Source organism: Lepidochelys kempii, chromosome 6 (assembly GCF_965140265.1).
Source record: "Lepidochelys kempii isolate rLepKem1 chromosome 6, rLepKem1.hap2, whole genome shotgun sequence".
In the NCBI taxonomy this organism is placed as follows: domain Eukaryota; kingdom Metazoa; phylum Chordata; order Testudines; family Cheloniidae; genus Lepidochelys; species Lepidochelys kempii.
The window spans coordinates 128281434-128301013 of record NC_133261.1 but is presented as its reverse complement, the minus strand read 5'-3'; the positions used below and the strand labels follow the sequence as shown (position 1 = coordinate 128301013).

General features: G+C 44.3%; 1 protein-coding gene across 1 annotated transcript in view; it reads right to left on the bottom strand.

The window, feature by feature from the left end:
- Nucleotides 1–274: 274 nt before the first annotated feature.
- Nucleotides 275–19580, bottom strand: part of L2HGDH (L-2-hydroxyglutarate dehydrogenase) — a 46446-nt gene continuing 27140 nt past the window's right edge. Inside the window, exons 5-10 of the mRNA XM_073350201.1 lie at nt 15254–15416; nt 13839–13873; nt 12834–13001; nt 12188–12345; nt 8070–8201; nt 275–2768 (exon numbers count right to left, since the gene is read on the bottom strand). Coding sequence (XP_073206302.1) covers nt 2573–2768; nt 8070–8201; nt 12188–12345; nt 12834–13001; nt 13839–13873; nt 15254–15416 — 852 coding nt within the window. The 3' untranslated portion in view covers nt 275–2572. The remainder of the gene's footprint in view (nt 2769–8069; nt 8202–12187; nt 12346–12833; nt 13002–13838; nt 13874–15253; nt 15417–19580) is intronic.

Below are 19580 nucleotides of genomic sequence, written 5' to 3'. Positions count from 1 at the left end.
AAGAGACATTTAGCTCATTCTTATAGGTGGTTCTGGGTAATCCTACTGATCACACACTTTCCTATGTGGGAAAGAAAGAACTCTCTCTTTAAGCAAATTTAGGTATTTCTATGCACAGAGCCACTGACTGCCCGAGGTCGGTGTTTAACGCTACAGGCCATCCACAGGAGCTTTCCTGCAAATCAAGAACAATTTGTATGCCTAGTGGGATGGGGGGAAGGGTTAATGTAATATTTTTAACCACAAAATACAAAAGGACATGATATTGGAACAATACAAGTGAACTTGACATTTTATTCTTTTCACACTTCTTGGACAAAGCTTCACTTACGTGCGAACACCACTATTGTAGCAATTTACAGAATTTTAAAATGTTTCCTTTTAAAAAAAAGTTGTTTACAACTCAACAGAAATAAAGACTATTTTACAGAATTTGATAAAAGATTCAGAGCTAAAAAAAATATCTAATAAGCTTTAGCCTAAACAGTTATCACCCTGAAATTTAATTAAAAGAGAATTCCTTATAAAACTATCATTCAAACATTCAAACATTTGTACATTCAAACTCCCTGATTTAAGAATCAAAGTGCATGACTGGTTTACTTTTTAACATTCTTTATTCTGTTAATACACGTTAGAGCCACACCTCATGTAGGAGGAAGTTACTTTGCAATCTTCTTGTATTTACTGTTGATAGGCAACACTTGGTGAGCGGACGTATTTTAGCTGTGCAGCTATGACTCTTGCTCAACTAGTCTGCGTTAGTGTTTGAAGCACCTGGAATCCCATTCTAGCTTTATTTCGGCTAAAACTAACGTGCATAAAGATTTCTCTTCAAGAGGCGAATTATTTGGGTTTATAAATTGACATATTAAGTTTAGTAGGAGTTCGCAAATATTTTTCTGATAAAGTACATTTCATCAGAAAAGCCAAGTAAGTTTTTAAGCCCCCCTGCATTGAGAACTTCTAGCCTATTGTATACCAGAGATGTAGAATCTGTTTATGTACCCGAACTCCCGTGCTAACACAATGCAGTGTATGTATATAACAGAAATCTATAAGGTAATCCTTTAAAAAAAAAAAAAAAAAGGCGGCCAAATTGTCTGGTAGGCAGCTAACCACCCTTAATTATCTACATTTCCCAACATCTCCTGCACACATGCTTTTAAAGTGTACTTTGCAGCACTATGTCCCTGGGGCCATACAATTATCTTTTTTGTAGTAATTATGCTGTACATACTAAGACAGTCATAGTTCAGTTAGGAAAGAGCTTGTTTTAAGTCCCAAGATTTTAATGAACATTCTCTACATTCCAGGGAACGGTTTCACTTCCAGGCACACTTCTGAAAACATTTCATAGTGTTTGAAGCAGCAAGTGTCAGAGGAAATACCAAGTTCACAAGTGTGTCTTTCAGTGATACCAATCAGTAGTCTCGAAGGTCCCCTCCGACCAACAGATGATTGGAAGTGGGAAACTTTCATGACTCACTGCTATTTGGACTCAAAGTGAAAGTAGTGTACAAAATGACTGAACTAAAGACAGATTTCTGTAATTTCCTCCTTTTCACATTGTTTTTACGAAGTAGATTTTCATCCGATTGCTCAATATGCTGCACAAAAGCAAGTTCATTTTGCATTATCTGTCTTTAAGAATAATTATTTGCTCTTCACTGACCCCCATGTTTTGCTTTTATGAACAATGGCATTTATTTCTCTCTGATCTCAGTAGGAAGACAGTGCTATGAATGACTGTGTGCATATGCAAATCAAGTAAGACATCCAAAGGAAATATAAAACCAATTGTTGGGCTTGGGCCTATCTCAGGTACTGTGCATTAATGGAGAAAGCAATGAATGTCAACTAACATTTTCAGCGGCTCCCCAACGATGCAATGACAAAGGGTTGTTTACAGTACTTCCATATTTACATTCCTTAAAGGGTGTTCACCAGTTTTTCTCATTTTGTTCATTAGTGAGGAGGTGAATTCCCCAATCTCTTGAAAGAGGGAGGGACCATCACAGCCTCTCCCTGGCCATGATGCCTCAAGGGGCCACCTTGCTGCATTGGAGATGCTGGGAGGTCCTGTTTAAACCAGAGAACATGGGAAATCAGAGTGCGGGAAGCCCATTTGGCAATAGCTCTTTCTGTTCCTCCTACAGCCCTCTAGTGACCACCGAGCAGCAGTTAGTGCAGCACCATGCACAGAGAGGCAGCTCTTTGGGGGGGGAAGGAGATGTCACTGACTCTGCAGTTGAAGGTGGCTCTTTTCTCTCTTCCAGCTGGGCACTCACTGATTCCTGTCCCCCCCATCAATACAGTATTTTGGGGGTGCTCTCCATTCCCCCAGGACTTATCTGATCTCACAATGCCTGGTTAGTAAGTAGAGAAGTAAAGGCTTATGGAGGCAAACAACCGACATGCTAGTTTTGTATTCTACAGACTAAATGCCACTGTTCATCTGCTGAACAAGACGACTTCCAGTTTATCTTCACTCTGACAAACTGCAGACTTCATTCAGTGCAGTCCCACAGCTAACCAAGAGTGGATACAAACAGTGCGGTGCCGGTTCATTTCACAAGCCAAATCTTCGCTCCGCTTCATCTGCGATCATTTTTGCAATGGCAAGGGAGGAGGTAGCGGCAGGAGATGGGGCATTTCTGACATGAAGAACTCTGCTTCCAATATCGCCAGTGCCTCCATCGAATACGAAGTCATCTACCAAATTTCCATCCCGGTCCAAGGCCTGGGCTCTTACTCCAGCTGGACCCCTGCAAAAACAAAGGAAGACTTGGTAATTAGAAAGAAAACAGCATGGGCTAATGTTATCTAATAAACCACGCCAAGTTGTGAGAGATGCTAAACAAAATACTGGCAATTCCTTTTAGGGCATTTAAAAGTGAAGCAGGACCTAGGAATAAACACCGATCAGTTACAAAACATGCAGGTTTATAACAGTATTAACTTGTGAATCCCCTTGAGGTGAGATGGGGAACCCTAGAAGCTTGTACATCTAGCAGGCCAAAGAAACAAGGAAGCAGACTAGAGCTAGTCTATTTCACCTGAGAGAGATGTGGTCTAAAAATACAGCTACACTAGATCTAATCCAAGCTCTGACACTTACCCACCCCCTGAGATCTGGGCAAGTCATTTAGCATAAACACCACTAAAATACCTCTGCCACAAATATCCATATTTTCTCCAATTTTCTCTTGTCAATAAGGGAGACGGATATTAGCTCACAGCCACCATTATACTTACCCTACATACATACTGTTGTATAGAGATTTTGTTACTGAAGAATATTTGTACCATTTGGGGCACCATGCCCTTCCAAGGGAAACCGAAAGTCAGATGTGACATGGGGGAAATATTCTGCAGCTGTGCAATGTGTGTAGGCTGTAGTCATAGATAGTTATTCCATGCTGACATCCCAGCAGTGAAACATGACTATGAGGTTCAGTTATTGTATTTCCCTCTCAGTGGAGCTTCCTGGAGGGCAGTGCAGGCAGACGCATACCTGCTTACTGGATTGATCACATCTATCACCGGTATTTGTATGGCCTCTTTTACCACTGTATCCAATGTCTCACACTCTTCATGTGTTCACCCTCACAGCACTCCGTGAGATGGGGATAATAGGAGCTTCCCTATTACAGATGGGGAACTGAGGCATGGAAAATCTAAGGGCTTGTCAACATGAAGAATTTTACTGGTATAATTATACTGCTGTAACTCACGGTTATTCCAGAATAAAAGTGCCTTTTCCCAGTTTGGTTTATGTCACTAAATGGGAAAAGGGCACCCTTAGTCCATAAGAAGTGTGTCTACACAGGGAGTAATTCTGGTATGAATACAGCAGTATAATTATACAAGGATGGTTATGTCAGTAAGTTTCCCCATGTAGACGAGCCCTCAGTGACTTGCCCTAGGTCACACAGGCAGAGCAGGGAACTGAACTGGGTCTCCCAAGTCCCAGCCTAGGATCCTAATCATTGCACCACCCTTAGGCTTGCCCTGCAGTTTTCGCACTGGATGCAGATGAGGAAGAATGACTGTAAGCCAGCTATGTTCATTTGAAAACTCTTTGAGCAGGGAGAAGGCTACATGCAAGACTTCCATCTTGAGCTTACCCTGATGATTCTCTGCATGCCAGTAATATTAGCCATTTAAGAATTTTTCACTCAAGCCTTAGGGTTTGTCTATACATAACAGTTAATCTGGAATAAAGTAGGGTGTGAATTTACAGCGGATTAGCTATTCCTGATTAACTCCATGTGTGGACGCTCATACTCCTGAAGAAGAGTGTCTTATTCCAAATTAGCTTAATCCACTGTTATAATCAGCATAGCTATTCCAGAATAATTTGCTTTCGACAGCCCTTAGACTGGGAGTGGACCACACTTTTCTGTAGCTGCCCTTAACGAGGCATACAAACTGTTCTATATCATCATGGTAATTGAAAACCAAGGCAAAGTATTCGTTTAGTTTTTGGGCTGTACGCCTGCATCTAGATTATCTTTAATCTCCTTCCCATTCACTCTGAGTAGTGACTCAACCTAATCCTTCCTTATTCTCTCTTTATTTATATAACTAAAACCCCTCTTATTTATTTTAATTTCCTTGGCAAGAGCTAATTCAGATTGACTTTTAGCAATTCTCACTTTATTCCAACATTTTCTAATCAACCCCTTTTTCCATTCGCTATAGGCTCTCTGCTTACTCCTAATAACCTTTCTGAGGTGGTTATTAATCGAGCTGGGTCTGGAGCTTTTCCCTGCAAGTTTCTTCCTCTTGGGATGCAAATTTCAGATAGTTTTGGTATAGCTGATCTGAAGAAGTTCCAAGCCTCCTCTGTATTTAAGTCCTTGTGCTATTCAAGCCAGCTGACTTTTTAAACTAAATTCCTTTAATTTCCCAAAGTCTGGAATTAAAAATAATAGTTGATGACCTGGTTTTGATTATCCAATCTCCAAAATATACTGGAGTACAGTAGGAGGAGTTCTTGAAAGGTCCTCAAACTCAAAAACCCTCTTGTGGCAAAAAGTAATTACTACATCTTTCCGACTGCAAATCAGCCTAGGAATTGCTTTTGTATTGGACCAACTTCTGTTGGTGAGAAAGACAAGCTTTCGAGCTTACACAGGTTGTCCCCCTCACCAACAGAAGTTGGGCCAATAAAAGATATTACCTCACCCACCTTCTCTCTCTAATATCCTGGATCCTATGGCTACAACAACACTACATATAGGAATTGCTTTGCCTGCCTACCCTTTCAATACAAATCAATAATGATTTGGTTCTCTCTTTTGGAGCTCTCTAAGGATATGTCTACACTGCAGTTAAACCCACAACTAACCCGTGTCAGTTGACTCAGGCTTGTAGGGCTTGGGGCTACGGGGCCTCTTTACCTGCAGTGTAGCTGTTTGGGTTTGGGCTGGAGCCTGGCCTGTGGGACCCGCCCTCCTTGCAGGGTCCCAGAGCCCTGACTCCAAGCAGAGCATCTGCATAGCAATTAAACAGCCCTGTAACCCGAGCCAGAGTCAGCTGACACTGGCCAACCACAGCAGGGGTTCTCACAACAAATTTTTTGGTGGCCTCAGAGTGTGGATGATGGTGTGGGTAGTGAGCCTGGGACCAGAGCCTGCTATCGCGTGGATGGAACCCAAAGCCCCGTAGCCAAAGACTGCCCACCTGCCCTCGGGAAAGTGGGGCATTCACCACCAGCCTGCACCTCCAGCGTTTGTGTCTCCATAGGGGGGCAGGGCTGAACCCCCACTGGTGGCCCTGGGAGAGGGACCACTGTCCCCACCCTCCAAATCACAACCCAGGAGGATGTGGCCACAAGAAAAGCCCCTGGTGGCCGCATTTGAGAAACACTGCATTAGGGTATGTCTACACTACAGTGTAAACCCAGGGTTAGTAGAACTCAAGTTAAAAGACCTTGGGTTTGTTAACCTAGGGCTTGAGTGTCTACACTCATTTGTAACCTCCATGAATTACTGAAACTTTAGGGCTTTGGCATCTGCATTATGCTGGCCCGAGTCCAACCACCTATGTCCCAGACTTCCTAGGGCCCTCCCAAAACATGGCTGCTCTAGCCCTTTGTTCGTGGTGCAGTGTGGGAAAATTTGACTGTCCAAAGGTCAAAGAAAAGTTGGCCCATGGGACTGTGGAATACTTTTGGCAGACTTCGAGAGCACAAGTCCAGTGGGGCTGTATCTACACTGGCAAGCATTAGGGCTTGAATGCCTGACTCAGGCTTGGACCCTGCACCTCTGTGGGATCCTGCGTCCAAGCCCCGAGTTAGTATGATTTGTGTGTAGATGGGAGGGGGTTAGGCTTGAGCCTGAGTTTGAATCCTAGGCTTTCATTGCAGTGTCGTGTACCCTAACATTCTTCCCCGGGGCTACCAGAAAATCAGAAGATTGTTACTGGTTTCGTGTCAGAGACGAGAACCACTAAAGCTGCTTCACTAGGTGAAAACAAGTCTAAGTCACAAAGAGGAGATTTCCTCTTCCATCTTGCACCTCAGGGTTCTTCCTCTAGGATCCTCTGACCCCTCACATTTTCCAACCATCCCCCATTGTCATCTCCCTGCAAAAGCCCCACGTTCCCACAACATTCTTCCCCATACGGAGGGCAGGCTGTTGCTCCCAGACCCCCATCAATGCTGCTCCCAACAGAACAGGTTGTTAAAAGCCAGAGCAGTTCTCCCCAGCAGGGTCTCTTCTGTGCAGTGTCTGCAGCATTCCCGCTACTTGGGATCGTAGACTCTACCAACTGAAGAGACCTGTCAGGGTCTCTAGTCCGTCTCTTGCCAGTTGCCGTGTATGGCTTGCTTCCTGGGGCACGTGCCACTTCCCCTAGAGAAATTATTTCTTGGCCATCCTAACAGACGGCCCTCTGAGGAAGGTTATCATAGAATCATAGAATATCAGGGTTGGAAGGGACCTCAGGAGGTCATCTAGTCCAACCCCCTGCTCACAGCAGGACCAATCCCCAATTTTTGCCCCAGATTCCTAAATGGCCCCCTCAAGGATTGAGCTCACAACCCTGGGTTTAGCAAGCCAATGCTCAAACCACCTGATATTTAACCTCAATTCTCCCCAAACACTTTCACCTCATTACTCCTAGTCAGACCTTGTGACAGAGTACAGAGGCCAACCAGATTTCCAAGCACACTCTGCTCATACCTCACGCAGGTGCTCTGCGGGAGCAAGACTGAGGACGTGAGGCTCAATCAGGTTCTTGAAGGAAAGCAGGAACCTTCAGATCTGCTTGCGAGCCAGAAGGGGAGGACGCTTGGGGAAGGCTGGGTTCCACAGCCAGTGGGGCATGACTGGGGTGATTATCCAGGCAGAGGATTTTCTGTTTTGTTTCTGGTTATATAAGAGTATATTGTTTCATTTTTTCTCCTTATAAGAAAAAACATGGTCCGGAAAAAAAGGAAACTCTGTCACACAGACAACTTTTGGACAGAGTGCTATGGCAGCTATCTATTCCACCAGTTTGGAGCGCTCACTTTTCTTGTGCTAGATTTCTTTCCTTTCCTTCTTGATTTTTACACCCTTCAAATACTGAGAAGCGTATGTCCCCTTCAGCCAAATTGGGCATATTTTAGCTACCTTAATTTTCCTCCTATCAGTCTCTGCTGCTTCCTAATAATTTCTGTTGCTACTCTCTAAGCTCCTCCCAACTTGTCCATCTTTCTCACAATGAAGGACAATGAACTGAACAGGATTTTGTAGATGTGATCAGACTGGTCATACAGAGGGACTATTATCTCCTCCTGTGAAACGAAGCTTTTGAGTATACAGGCCAAATGGCATTGGCCTTTTTCACTTCTCTATCACATTACAAACACTCACCTATAGCCCCTGTCAACCCTAGTTCTCGTCCAACTTTACTACCTCCCAGATTTCTCCCTCTCTGAGTATCAGTGTCAAATTTGCTCCCTCCCCAGGATATATTAGCAGTTTTCCAAGCTAAATCTCAGTTGGGAAGGAGGGAACTAATGTCAGATGTATGAATCTGTACAATAAGGTTTAACAAACAAACAGTGTTTTTACCTGAGTATATCACTGATGGTAACTTCAGGGATGAACTTTTGAAGTTGCTTCACCTGTGCACTAAGGAAACATGCTCTGTACATTTCACTCATTCCGTAAGAGATGTTTCTGAACACCAGTTTCCATAAACCACTAGAGAGTGAGACAAAACAACATCTGCAGATAACAGAATGGCATCCTGTATACTAAGTGCAGATTTACACCTCTGATAACGTACTATATGAAATCATTACAATCTACACACAGTATTAAATATGGATTGTGCAATCAGCTTCCCACCCCCACCATCCAATGACCTTCTCGTATTGGCTAAGAAAATTACCACATGGCTCCTGCTTCTAAGGACATCACCCTTTCCTCCAGTGTAGGATTCCTTCCCTGTAACAGGTTGGACCACAGAAACCCCCTTGGGACTGCCAACTGATGTGCCGAGACTACCTCTGAGCCCGTTTTCCCTGCCAGCCTGGGACTCCGACACCCTGCCTGGCTGTGCCAGACACGCTAGCCTGCTACAAACACAGACCAGGTCTGAACTACGTCCCACAAATTGCAGGCTTAACTGAAAACAGCTTAAGAAGTGTTCCTGTCTCCAGCGCTCAGATGCCCAGCTCCCAATGGGGTCCAACCTCAAATAAATCCGTTTTACCCTGTATAAAGGTTATACAGGGTAAACTCATAAATTGTTCGCCCTCTATAACACTGATAGAGAGAGATGCACAGCTGTTCCTCCCCCCCCCTCCCCCCAGGTATTAATACATACTCTGGGTTAATTAATAAGGAAAAAGTGATTTTATTAAATACAGAAAGTAGGATTTAAGTGAATTACCAAGCAAAATAAAATAAAACACGCAAGTCTAAGCCTAATACAGTAAGAAAACAGAATACAGATAAAATCTCACCCTCAGAGACATTTCAATAAATTTCTTTCACAGACTAGACGCCTTCCTAGTCTGGGCACAACCCTTTCCCCGGTACGATCAGTAGCGTAGCTGGGGGGGAGCGGGGCAGCGGCTGCTCCCCCACCAAGCAGAAGTGCCGTCTTTTTAATTCTTTGGCGCCTTTTAAATTTTTACTCACCTGGCGGCGCTCCGGGTCTTCAGCAGCACTTTGGCATCGGGTCCTCCACTCGCCCCGGACTTCGGAGGCATTGCGATGGCGGGGAAGGGGGGTGGGGGAGAGATCCGGAGCGAGTGACGGACCCGATGCCAAAGTGCTGCTGAACACCCGGAGCGCTGCCGGGTGAGTACCAGGGGTTGATGCCTTTTTTTATCTCCACTCCCCCTTTTTCCACCTGGCTACGCCACTGGGTACAGTTCTTGTTCCAACTCAGGTGGTAGCTTGGGGGTTTCTCATGGGGGGAGGGATAGCTCAGTGGTTTGAACATTGGCCTGCTAAACCCAGGGTTGTGAGTTCAATCCTTGAGGGGGCCATTTAGGGATGTGAGGCAAAAATTGGGGATTGGTCCTGCTTTGAGCAGGGAGTTGGACTAGATGACCTCCTGAGGTCCCTTCCAACCCTGATATTCTATGATTCTATGACTGCCACTCCCTTTGTTCTGTTCCATCCCCTTATATATATCTTTTGCACAAGGCAGGAATCCTTTGTCCTCTCTGGGTTCCCACCCCTCCTTCTCAATGGAAAAGCACCTGGTTAAAGATGGCACCTCAGAGACTAACCAATTTATTAGAGCATAAGCTTTCGTGAGCTACAGCTCACTTCATCAGATGCATATCGTGGAAGTGATGCTGATGAAGTGAGCTGTAGCTCACGAAAGCTTATGCTCTAATAAATTGGTTAGTCTCTAAGGTGCCACAAGTACTCCTTTTCTTTTTGCGAATACAGACTAACACGGCTGTTACTCTGAAACCTGGTTAAAGATGGATTCCAGTTCAGGTGACATGTTCACATGTCACTGTAAGACTCCAAGCCCTCATTCCTCCCAGTCTGACACACAGGAAGGCCTGCAACCAGAGCCATCCACAGTCAACTGTCCTGGCTGATGGGAGCCATCAAGATTCCAAACCACCATTAACAGCCCACACTTTGCATAACTACAATAGGACCTCAGGGTTATATTTCGTATTTCTAGTTTCAGATACAAGAGTGATACATTTATACAAATAGGATGACCACGCTCAGTATTATAACGATTATAAGCTTTGTAATGATACCTTACAAGAGACCTTTTGCACGAAGCATATTCCAGTTACATTATATTCACACTCATTAGCATATTTTCATAAAATCGCATAGAGTGAAACGTCACAATCACTCTTTCCTCCAGTGAAGGACACCTTCCCTACACTAGTCAGACTGGTTTTTAGAGCTCTGTGATGGGCTTCACAGACCCCACTCCAAGGTCCCAGGAGTGGTGGAACATATTGGGCCAAGAAAGCTCTGCCCCTCAGCAGCTGCCACGCATGCTCCCGGTGGAGGATCTGCTTAAAAGAGAGCTCTGGCCGTCCAGCATGGGGGAAGGTGGAGAAGAGACTGGCTGCAAGAAGACAGGCAGGCTGCAGCTGCTGAGGCAGAGAAGTCTACAGGGGAAGGACTGGGACTGTGAGTAAGGCTCAGCCAGGAACCCCCTTCCCCCGACTAAGTGAGGGGACAACTGGACTCTGAGGGTGACCTAGGAAGCATCCCCTCCCTCAGCTGATGCCCTCAACTACTAAGGCTGTAAGAAGGCGGCTGGGGCCACGTCCCATACTGAAGGGAAACAGGGAAGGTAGGAAATAGCTCAGGGGAGGCTGATCTGGAGTGGCGGCCAGACAGGACTGAGCCACTCCTAGCCTCTCTCCCTTTGGGCCCTGAGCCGGAGCCGGTGGAGAACATGGGCCCGGGTCCCCCTATCCTTCCCTCTTCCCCCAGCCCCCTGGGAGTTCCCAGAGGACTCTGTGAGGGTGATGGACTGTGGCTTGGCTGACAGGCCCCTGGACTGCTGAGAAACTGTCTGCAGGCTTGGAGAAACTGTTTGGCTGAGGCCTGACCGCTAGGGCAGCTGGCCCCTAAGTGAAGCCTGCTACAAGCTCATGTAAGTTTTAAAAATGAAGCTATTTCTGCGGACATTAGGAGGAACTAGCATCCAGAGATAACTTTGGGATTCTTCTTTGGGAGATCAGAGGACAAAGGATCGAAAACCCTACACACATTTAGAGGAGGAGACAGAAACCACTCCAGAGACATCTTCCACAACCATTAGGAAAAGAGCAATGAGCTTCTGAGGAGGGGGAAGGTGCCTATCTTCTGCCTGATTTGTGTGCATGAGAGAGAATTATTAACCATTCCACACAGCTAAAATCCCTCTGGTCACCTATACAGGCATGTTGCAAACTGTATCCTTAAAGAAAGGAAAATTAGTCACATTTGGACTTTCTGCTGAGCTCCCTCAGGGATAATGAATCATAGAATATTAGGATTGGAAGAGACCTCAGGAGATCATCTAGTCCAATCCCTGCTCAAAGCAGGACCAATCCCCAACTGAATCATCCCAGCCAAGGCTTTGTCAAGCCTGACCTTAAAAACTTCAAAGGAAGGAGATTCCACCACCTCCCTAGGTAACGCATTCCAGTGCTTCACCACCCTCCTAGTGAAAAAGTTTTTCCTAATATCCAACCTAAACCTCTCCCACCACAATTTGGGACCATTACTCCTCGTTCTGTCATCTGCTACCACTGAGAACAGTCTAGATCCATCCTCTTTGGAACCCCCTTTCAGGTAGTTGAAGGCTGCTATCAAATCCCCCCATACTCTTCTTTTCTGCAAACTAAATAACCCCAGTTCCCGCAGCCTCTCCTCATAAGTCATGTGCCCCAGCCCCCTAATAATTTTCATTGCCCTCCGCTGGACTCTCTCCAATTTGTTCACATCCCTTCTCTTTAGTGCAAACACAATCAGGTACTGTTTGGGTGTGTGGAATGGAAAACAAGTGCCTTGTGTCACTCAACACTGACCTCCTCTACACAGAGACAGTCTCATTCCTGCCTCCTCCAAAGGAGGCAAATGAGATACAGGGCACTCAGAGTGGGGGTGTGACAAAAGTGGGGAGCTTCTGACAGAGAAGTGGTGGACCCCTTCATTCAGCAAAAAACAACCACCACCCACTGAAATGAAGATATTACCTGTATACAACTGCATCTATAAAGTCTCTGGCACTGAAGTCATACAGTTTATAACCCTCTCGCTTAAAGGCTAGCACTGCATTAGGACCAAGCCAAACATTGCCATCCATCCTCGGTGTGAAATGAACTCCCAGAAAGGGAAACCGAGGATCAGGAACCTGCAGCAGAAAATGAGAACTGTAACCCCGTACAAAACAGATTCAGAGACAACAATGTAATTGTTTGATCCAATAACATTCTCAGGAATGCGAAAGTCAGCTACTTTGCAGGAGACACAGAGAAAACATTTATGATTTACTGTGGACTTAGACGTTGGTCGAAAGATAATAACAGAAGAAAAAAAAATGTTTATTACAGCCTTTCAAGATTATTCTCACACTGGCCAAGTAATTACTATCCTCACACTGGCCAAGATATCACTTTGGTGGGTGATAATAACTATCGTTTGTTGTTTTGTCTTCAGCTATCCTGGTAAAAGTCAAGTGAATATATTGTGTACCTGGGCATCTCTACTGAAAGTTGACTGCCATAATTCTAATTTAAACAATTCAATACTTAATATTTTTTAAAAAAAGACTACCCAAAACCATGAAGTTGTCTCAGCAGCACTTGGTTCACATTGTGAAATGCACAGAATATTACGTACTGGATAAATGTTTCCTTTAACCATATAGCATTTTTCTGGCTTTAACACCAAGTAGTCTCCACGGAAGGGCACAATGCGAGGCTCATGGCTGCATCCACTGATTTCGGACAGGCGGTCTGAGTAAAGTCCTGCACAGGTCACGATATGTTGACAGCGGATTTCCTCTCCCTGCCAAAAAAACAAACCCCACAACTACAAATTCAACACATTAAGAAGAAGAAGAAAAATTAACCTATAAACCACAAAAAACAAGCCAGGATCACAAAGAACAACAATCATGCCTTTGAAAGATCAGGTATTTTGCATGCTGGAAGTGGATAACATTTTTGTAGTTTATTTTTATTTAACTCTTGAAAATATTCTTTCTTCCTTCCCCACATTGAAAGAGAGGGCAGTGCATCTACATCTGGCTTCCTAAAACGGTAATACAGCAAGTAGTTTACAAAAGTTGGAACAATTCTTATAGGAAAAACATAACTAATGTATCAGTTGTTGGATTGCCTTCCTCAAGTGCAATGCATGGAACACAGCGGTTTGCCCTGTAAAATAAATGTGCGTGTGTATAATACACAAAGACCCATCATGCCTAAATCAGAGATTTAGATCCTCCAGGTAATTGAACTTTTCCCCTTGGAATTTTCCTATTTCACTCAAACATCAGGAACACTGGTGCCATTTCAGCATGCAACTCCCTGACAGGTTTTTGTTGCTGGAATCTATTATAGCGGTGGTGTATCTAACTGACCACCAAAGAGTATGCAAAATATTTTAATATCATTACCAAACTACAGTAAAATCTTAACATGATCCTGCCATCTGTGTGCCATGTCAGTTTGCCTTCATAAACAGCTGTTGTATTATCTAGCACAGCACGTCCAATGTTACCAATGTTTTAATGGGTTTTGAATTATAGGATTTGTTTGTCACAGCGTGCTAGTAACTCCCAAGAAGAAAAGCAGCAGAGTTTTCCCTATTAATCAATTCAATATTAGGCTTAGCTCTTACCTTCGAGTTTCTAACAATAACTGGATATTTCATCCCTGCAATAGAATTAGATGTAAAGAGGTTAATAGAATTCATGCTAGAAAAAGAAAACCAATAGTACAGCCAACTTTTCAGGATTGGAGTCCAACTGGGGAACCCCAGACTATGGAGCAAGCATTGTTCTGATGGGATTCATAAATAGAAACCTAACCGTTTTCTGTTTCCTTCATGTATTGTATTACCTCTTTCCACATTCTGAGGGCTTGGCTACACTTGCGAGTTACAGCACAATAAAGGAGCCCCGGGCGCACTAGCTCACTCCCCGTCCACACTGGCAAGGCCCGTAGAGCGCTCTGACCCCGTGGCTACAGCGCTGCTGGTCTCCACCTCGGCAAGTGGAACAATGTTTGCTGCGCCCCCGTTGGAGCGCCACGGCGTCAGTGTGAACGAGGTGTTGCATTACTGTGCTCTGACCAGCCTCCGGAAACGTCCCATAGTCCCCTTAAGTCAAGTGGCCGCTCTTGTCATTGTTTTGGAATAGCTGTAGGAATGCAGATATGCCCTTTGAAAGCTCCGTTTCTGACAGCCGGCTGCTTAGCTGCTCCGAGACAAAGCAACCATTAGTGTGGAATGCTGTGTGAGAGAGAGGCAGGGAGGGAGGAAAGGGGGGGGGTGGGTTCTGCTGCTGTCTGAACTTACAAGACAGCACGCTGATATGCTCTCAGCTCCCCAAAAACCCACTCTCTCTCCCCCCACATACACACAACACACTCCCTGTCACACTCCACTCCACACCCCCCCCATTTGAAAAGCACGTTGCAGTCAACTGCATGCTGGGATAGCTGCCCATAATGCACCGTGCCCAATGCCACTGCAAGTGCCCCAAATGTGGCCATGCCAGTGCGCTTGCAGCTGTCAGTGTGGACAGATTGCAGCGCTTTCCCTACTGCGCTTTACAAACGTGGGTTTACCTCAAAGCGCTCTACATCTGCAAGTGTAGTCATGTCCTGAGATCTGTATCTGAAGTAGACCCAGTTTGCTCTCCAGGACAGAAGCAAAGAGCACTGTTATAAGCATGTGCACCCAATATTCAGCTGCCGGAAACTATCCTGAGAGAATAACTTGTTTCACCTAAGAGAGAGTCCTATTTTACTGGACATTTTTTCTATGTTCACTTGAAAATTATAACTTTTCTTCCTAAAGGTGATCTGCCCTGGGAAAAAGTGGGTTGTTCAGTTTGATGACCTATCCCAGCTGACATAATTTTGTCACTGGGCTAAACAGATCTTTACTAAAAAGAGAGTTTCAAAAATATGCAAGAGAAAAGTAGCTACAGCCCTTTCAAGTACTTTTAGTTACAACAGAGGCCTTAGGGCAAAACTTGTTATGAAAATAGATTGCAATGTTATAAGGAAGAGAGAAGAGGGAGTGCTTACCGTCTTCACTTTCTGAAGGACTTTCTTTAGCCATCTCCATGTCTGTTACTTCAAAGTCAGTCAAGACTGTGCCACCCACTTCCTGGAAATCTTCCGCATAGGACAGGGCCACTTGTCTATAATTCACAATGCCAGTGTGTGGGGAGTCAAGGGCCATCACACCCTGAAATGGTATTCGATGAATTACAGGAAAAAAATACAGTTGGGTGGGTACCTAAGATGTGTGCCTCTAAATGGCTCTGAGTCATAAATCAAGTTATACAACCCTTGCTTTTAGGGTTGTATAATCCTGCACCACAGACAGTGCACTATAATGTGTATATGGCCACCCTGGGCGTTTTCCCTAAAGTGCAGTTGTTTCTAGTGCTTCCTGTCACTAAAAGCCAATTACATCACCTCTGCTGTGAGTTACTCCCTGAACTGGATGTCAGAAATACTAGTCTGTTTCCAAAACTGGTCTTTCCTAAACCAGAGAATAACTAGCCGCTACTCTGTCACGAGCCCAGGCAAGGCGGGTGAAATTCTTATGTCACTCACTGGCACACTTATCTTTGGATCGAAGGGACTCAGTTTCCTGTATGACTGATTTCTTTCAGCGCACTGGTAAGGAACACATCCATGCCTTAGCTCCCCAACTGTAAAATGGGGAGAATAGCACTTCCTACCTCACAGAGCTGTTGGGATAAATATATTAAAAATTGTGAAGTGCTCAGAAACCTCAGATAGATAAATAGAATAAGATTCAAAACCATAATGCAGTTTTAAGTTCCTTTTGATGAATTTTGTTCATATATTTAATACACAGTGCAATGCGCTCTTTATAATGAATGTACTGTGCCAGTTCTCTTCTATTCAGGATATTGGGAATCAGCTCAGGACAATGGAAGTCAATTCAGGTTACCAGGGTGCACTGAATCAGACCCACTTGATTTTAGTTATTTGCAGAGCTAAATGCTTAGCCAGATTATTAATGCACACATATATTTCTATACATTTTACACAATAGCCACAAAAGCTAAATTAAGGTAATACTAAGAGTCCCTTTCAGACAGGTTTTTGTCTGTCTTTTTTTACCACATAAATCTAGATGGCTACAGTAACTTCTAAGCAATCACCCACACAAACCACTTCAACAGCAGAAAACTTTCACATGAAACTATACAGAGATGTTTCCCTCCCAATTTTCCTTCCAACAAAAGAAACAGTAATAAAAAGTCTTGAAACTAACAGGCTGACCACATTTCTGATCTCCTCCTACAGTAAAGAAATACATGAGAGAGCAAAGTGTTATGTAACGATTCTAGCACAAAAACTGACTACATTCAAACTGGTCTGAATCAGAACTGCGTGCTTCCAGCCGAATAAAGATTTGCACTTGCTACCCAACATTCACTGATATTGCACATGATTAAGGCCCTACTTGAATTGCAGGACGACTGTCAAATAATTGCAGCTGAGTTCTGGACAAGACATGGAAAATCACGGAAAAGTAAAAATGGATCCTTATTATTTGTGGTAATTTGGAAAAGCTGACAGCAGGAGCCCCTGCTGTCAGTCCCAGGGCAGCTGGCACTCCCGCTGTCAAAACTGTGATGGAAGCTAAATATTGCAGGATCTGTAACATCGCAAATTAAGTGGGGCTTTAAACAGGACTATTATATAGAGAAAAGATCCTATCAGCAAAAATTCACACATGGGAGCTCTGAACGGGGGAGAGGAAAGCCTAACTACTGATTGGTAACCATTCCCACTCCCCAGAGAAAGCTTTCTAATCCCCATTGGTGATTAGAATCTGTCCAACCCTGGGTACATCAATATTACAGAAGATTCTATTTTGTCTCAAGTCACTATTTGAGACTCACAATTTTAGGCTCTAGGTGTGTGACCCAGGGATTGCTTGGTGTCAACATGGACAGGGGCAGCTATGCCTTGCTGAGTGAGGATGCAGGGGGACAGGGGAAAGTGGGGGGGCAGTATGGGGACATATGCAGATATGCCTGGCTGAATGGGGAGTGGAGGAGCAGGGACACACGGGGACAGTGGCAGATGTGCCTGACTGAATGGAAGAGGCTAGATATCAGCCACGGTCTGCATGGATGAGGCTCCCTAACAATCCCTTCCCCGCCAAAAGCCTGTTCCATACTTCTCCAACCTACACCCAACAACCCTCCAAGTTCACTCCCAGGCTCCTTCCCAACAATTACTTCCCTCTTCCTCAGCTCTTCTGTTACCCCTGACTCCCGCAAGCCTTTGCACTGCTTCTGAGGGGTGCGGGAAACACGGTTCTGTATTGTAGGTTAAAAGAATTGTTACTCAAAAGTTCTGTATTAATAGGTCTAGTAAGAAATCAATTTGTCAGAAACATTTCCTGAATCTTTTTTGTTTTCTGTATTGTTACAGACATACTTGCTGACAGGTATTTTGAAATAAATTACCAAAATAATTGAAACTGGTGTGATTATATTGTTATTTTGACAAATAAAATATGCAGAATTTTAAAATATTGTGTGCAGAATTTTTAATTTTTTGGTGCAGAATTCCCCCAGGAGCTGAGGCAGGCAACATGCTTTGGACAGATTCTTTCATATGGGGGTAACTGACACCCGGTCTGGCCATATGTGTATTGTCTGCTTCACAATGGAGGCTTATTTGCACACTGAGCTACAAGGTAATTAAGATTGTGAAATCAAAAAGAGACCGCAAACTCTAGGATGGAACAAGGAACAGGAGGGTGTCTGGTTTATGAATAAAGATCAAAGCACTGTGTTGATATATCTGGGGTTGGAAAGAGACACTCAGGATTCTTCACCTAGGAAGCAAGCTGACAGTGTGTTCGCCTTCTGAATGGAAGGTCACAGGCAACCTGGCTGTAAAATGCTGTAAGGATCTTTGGGTGAACAATACTTAGACATGAGAGCACCTTGTTAAATAAGTGTAGGCTCTAGAATGCAGGTTATAATTTTATTTTACACATAGCCATTTGTTTCTAATAATTATATTTGCTATTATTTGAACCTCTACTCTTTGTTAAAATAAACCTTTTCTTGTTTTCACTTGAGCCATATCTAAATGCTATATATTAATTGGAGTGATGATCTGAGGTAAAACTGGTAGGCTGGGGTGTATTGCCTCCTTGGGAGCAGTGAATATTATGACTGTCCAGTGGAGAAGGGCTCGAAACTCCCGGGGCATGCTCGGAGGTTCTAGTGTGCCCATCGCTAACCTGGAAAGCGGGCCTGCGGATGCCTGGAGGGGGGTGCTTGTGTTCCCCATGGCTGGTGGAGCCTTGAACTGATCCACAGCAGGCACAGCCAAGCCATCCTCCCGCTAAGGACAGGTGGGAGTGAGGTGCCTCACAACCCTGGGTACCCCCGGGAAGCATCACAAGGTGAAATGATACTTGCTTTCTGTAATGTAAAGATATTGTCTGGTGTGACAGAACAGGTCTATCACTTATAATTAGAACAGCAGCAGGTCCATATCATCGCTCAAAATATAGTTGGAAAGAAAGCAGCCTACTAGGTAAGCACCCTAACTTTTTTCATCACTCGCTAGTGGTTTTGGTTTTTTATTGCCCCCTCTCATCCTTGCTTGGCAGATGTGTTTGGAGTCACCGAAGGTAGAGCAGAAAGTCCAGGTTTCCTCACAGGGACAACATGGACCACCAGTTTGGAGCAGCTGGGAGGCACCATGTTGGCAGGACGAATAGAGCGATGATAGGATGTGTGGTAACAGATCATTCAAACTGGAACCCCGGAAATAACTTTCTCAACAGGGATCTAACCCCTTCAAATGTCACCTAAAGAAAGAAATAAAGCGGATCTCTGGACTGAAGAAGGCACCCGGGGAAAGGTTTTGATTTTTTTACCCAAGGAAGAAGGAAATATTATGAGAGGCAGGATAAGAATAGGTATCACAAGGACTGGTGTAGAAGGTGGTGGGAGAAGTCAGGTCCCCTTCTCTACTCCACTCAAATCCATCTATCTTAGGGGTTTATACTACCACCCATCACCACAGTATCTGACATCCTTCACATAAACTCAATAGCCATAGCGAAGTCTAAGAAGACTTCATGGAATTTCTGGCACTTTTCCCTTTTTGGGGCAAAAACTCTACTTAGGGAAGGGTTTTTTTGGGCAGAGTTTTGTAGGGGGGGTTTGGGTGCAAGAAGGTGTCAATGGTGGAGGTTTCAAGGAGGAAGGTTTTGCAGCATCTCCTAAAATTGGGTTAGGAGAACATTTCCTAAAAATACGGCTAGTATCATTTCTTTAAAGAGGTATACATAAGCAGGGTTGGTTTTGTGCTAAATATTTCTGTACTATAAATT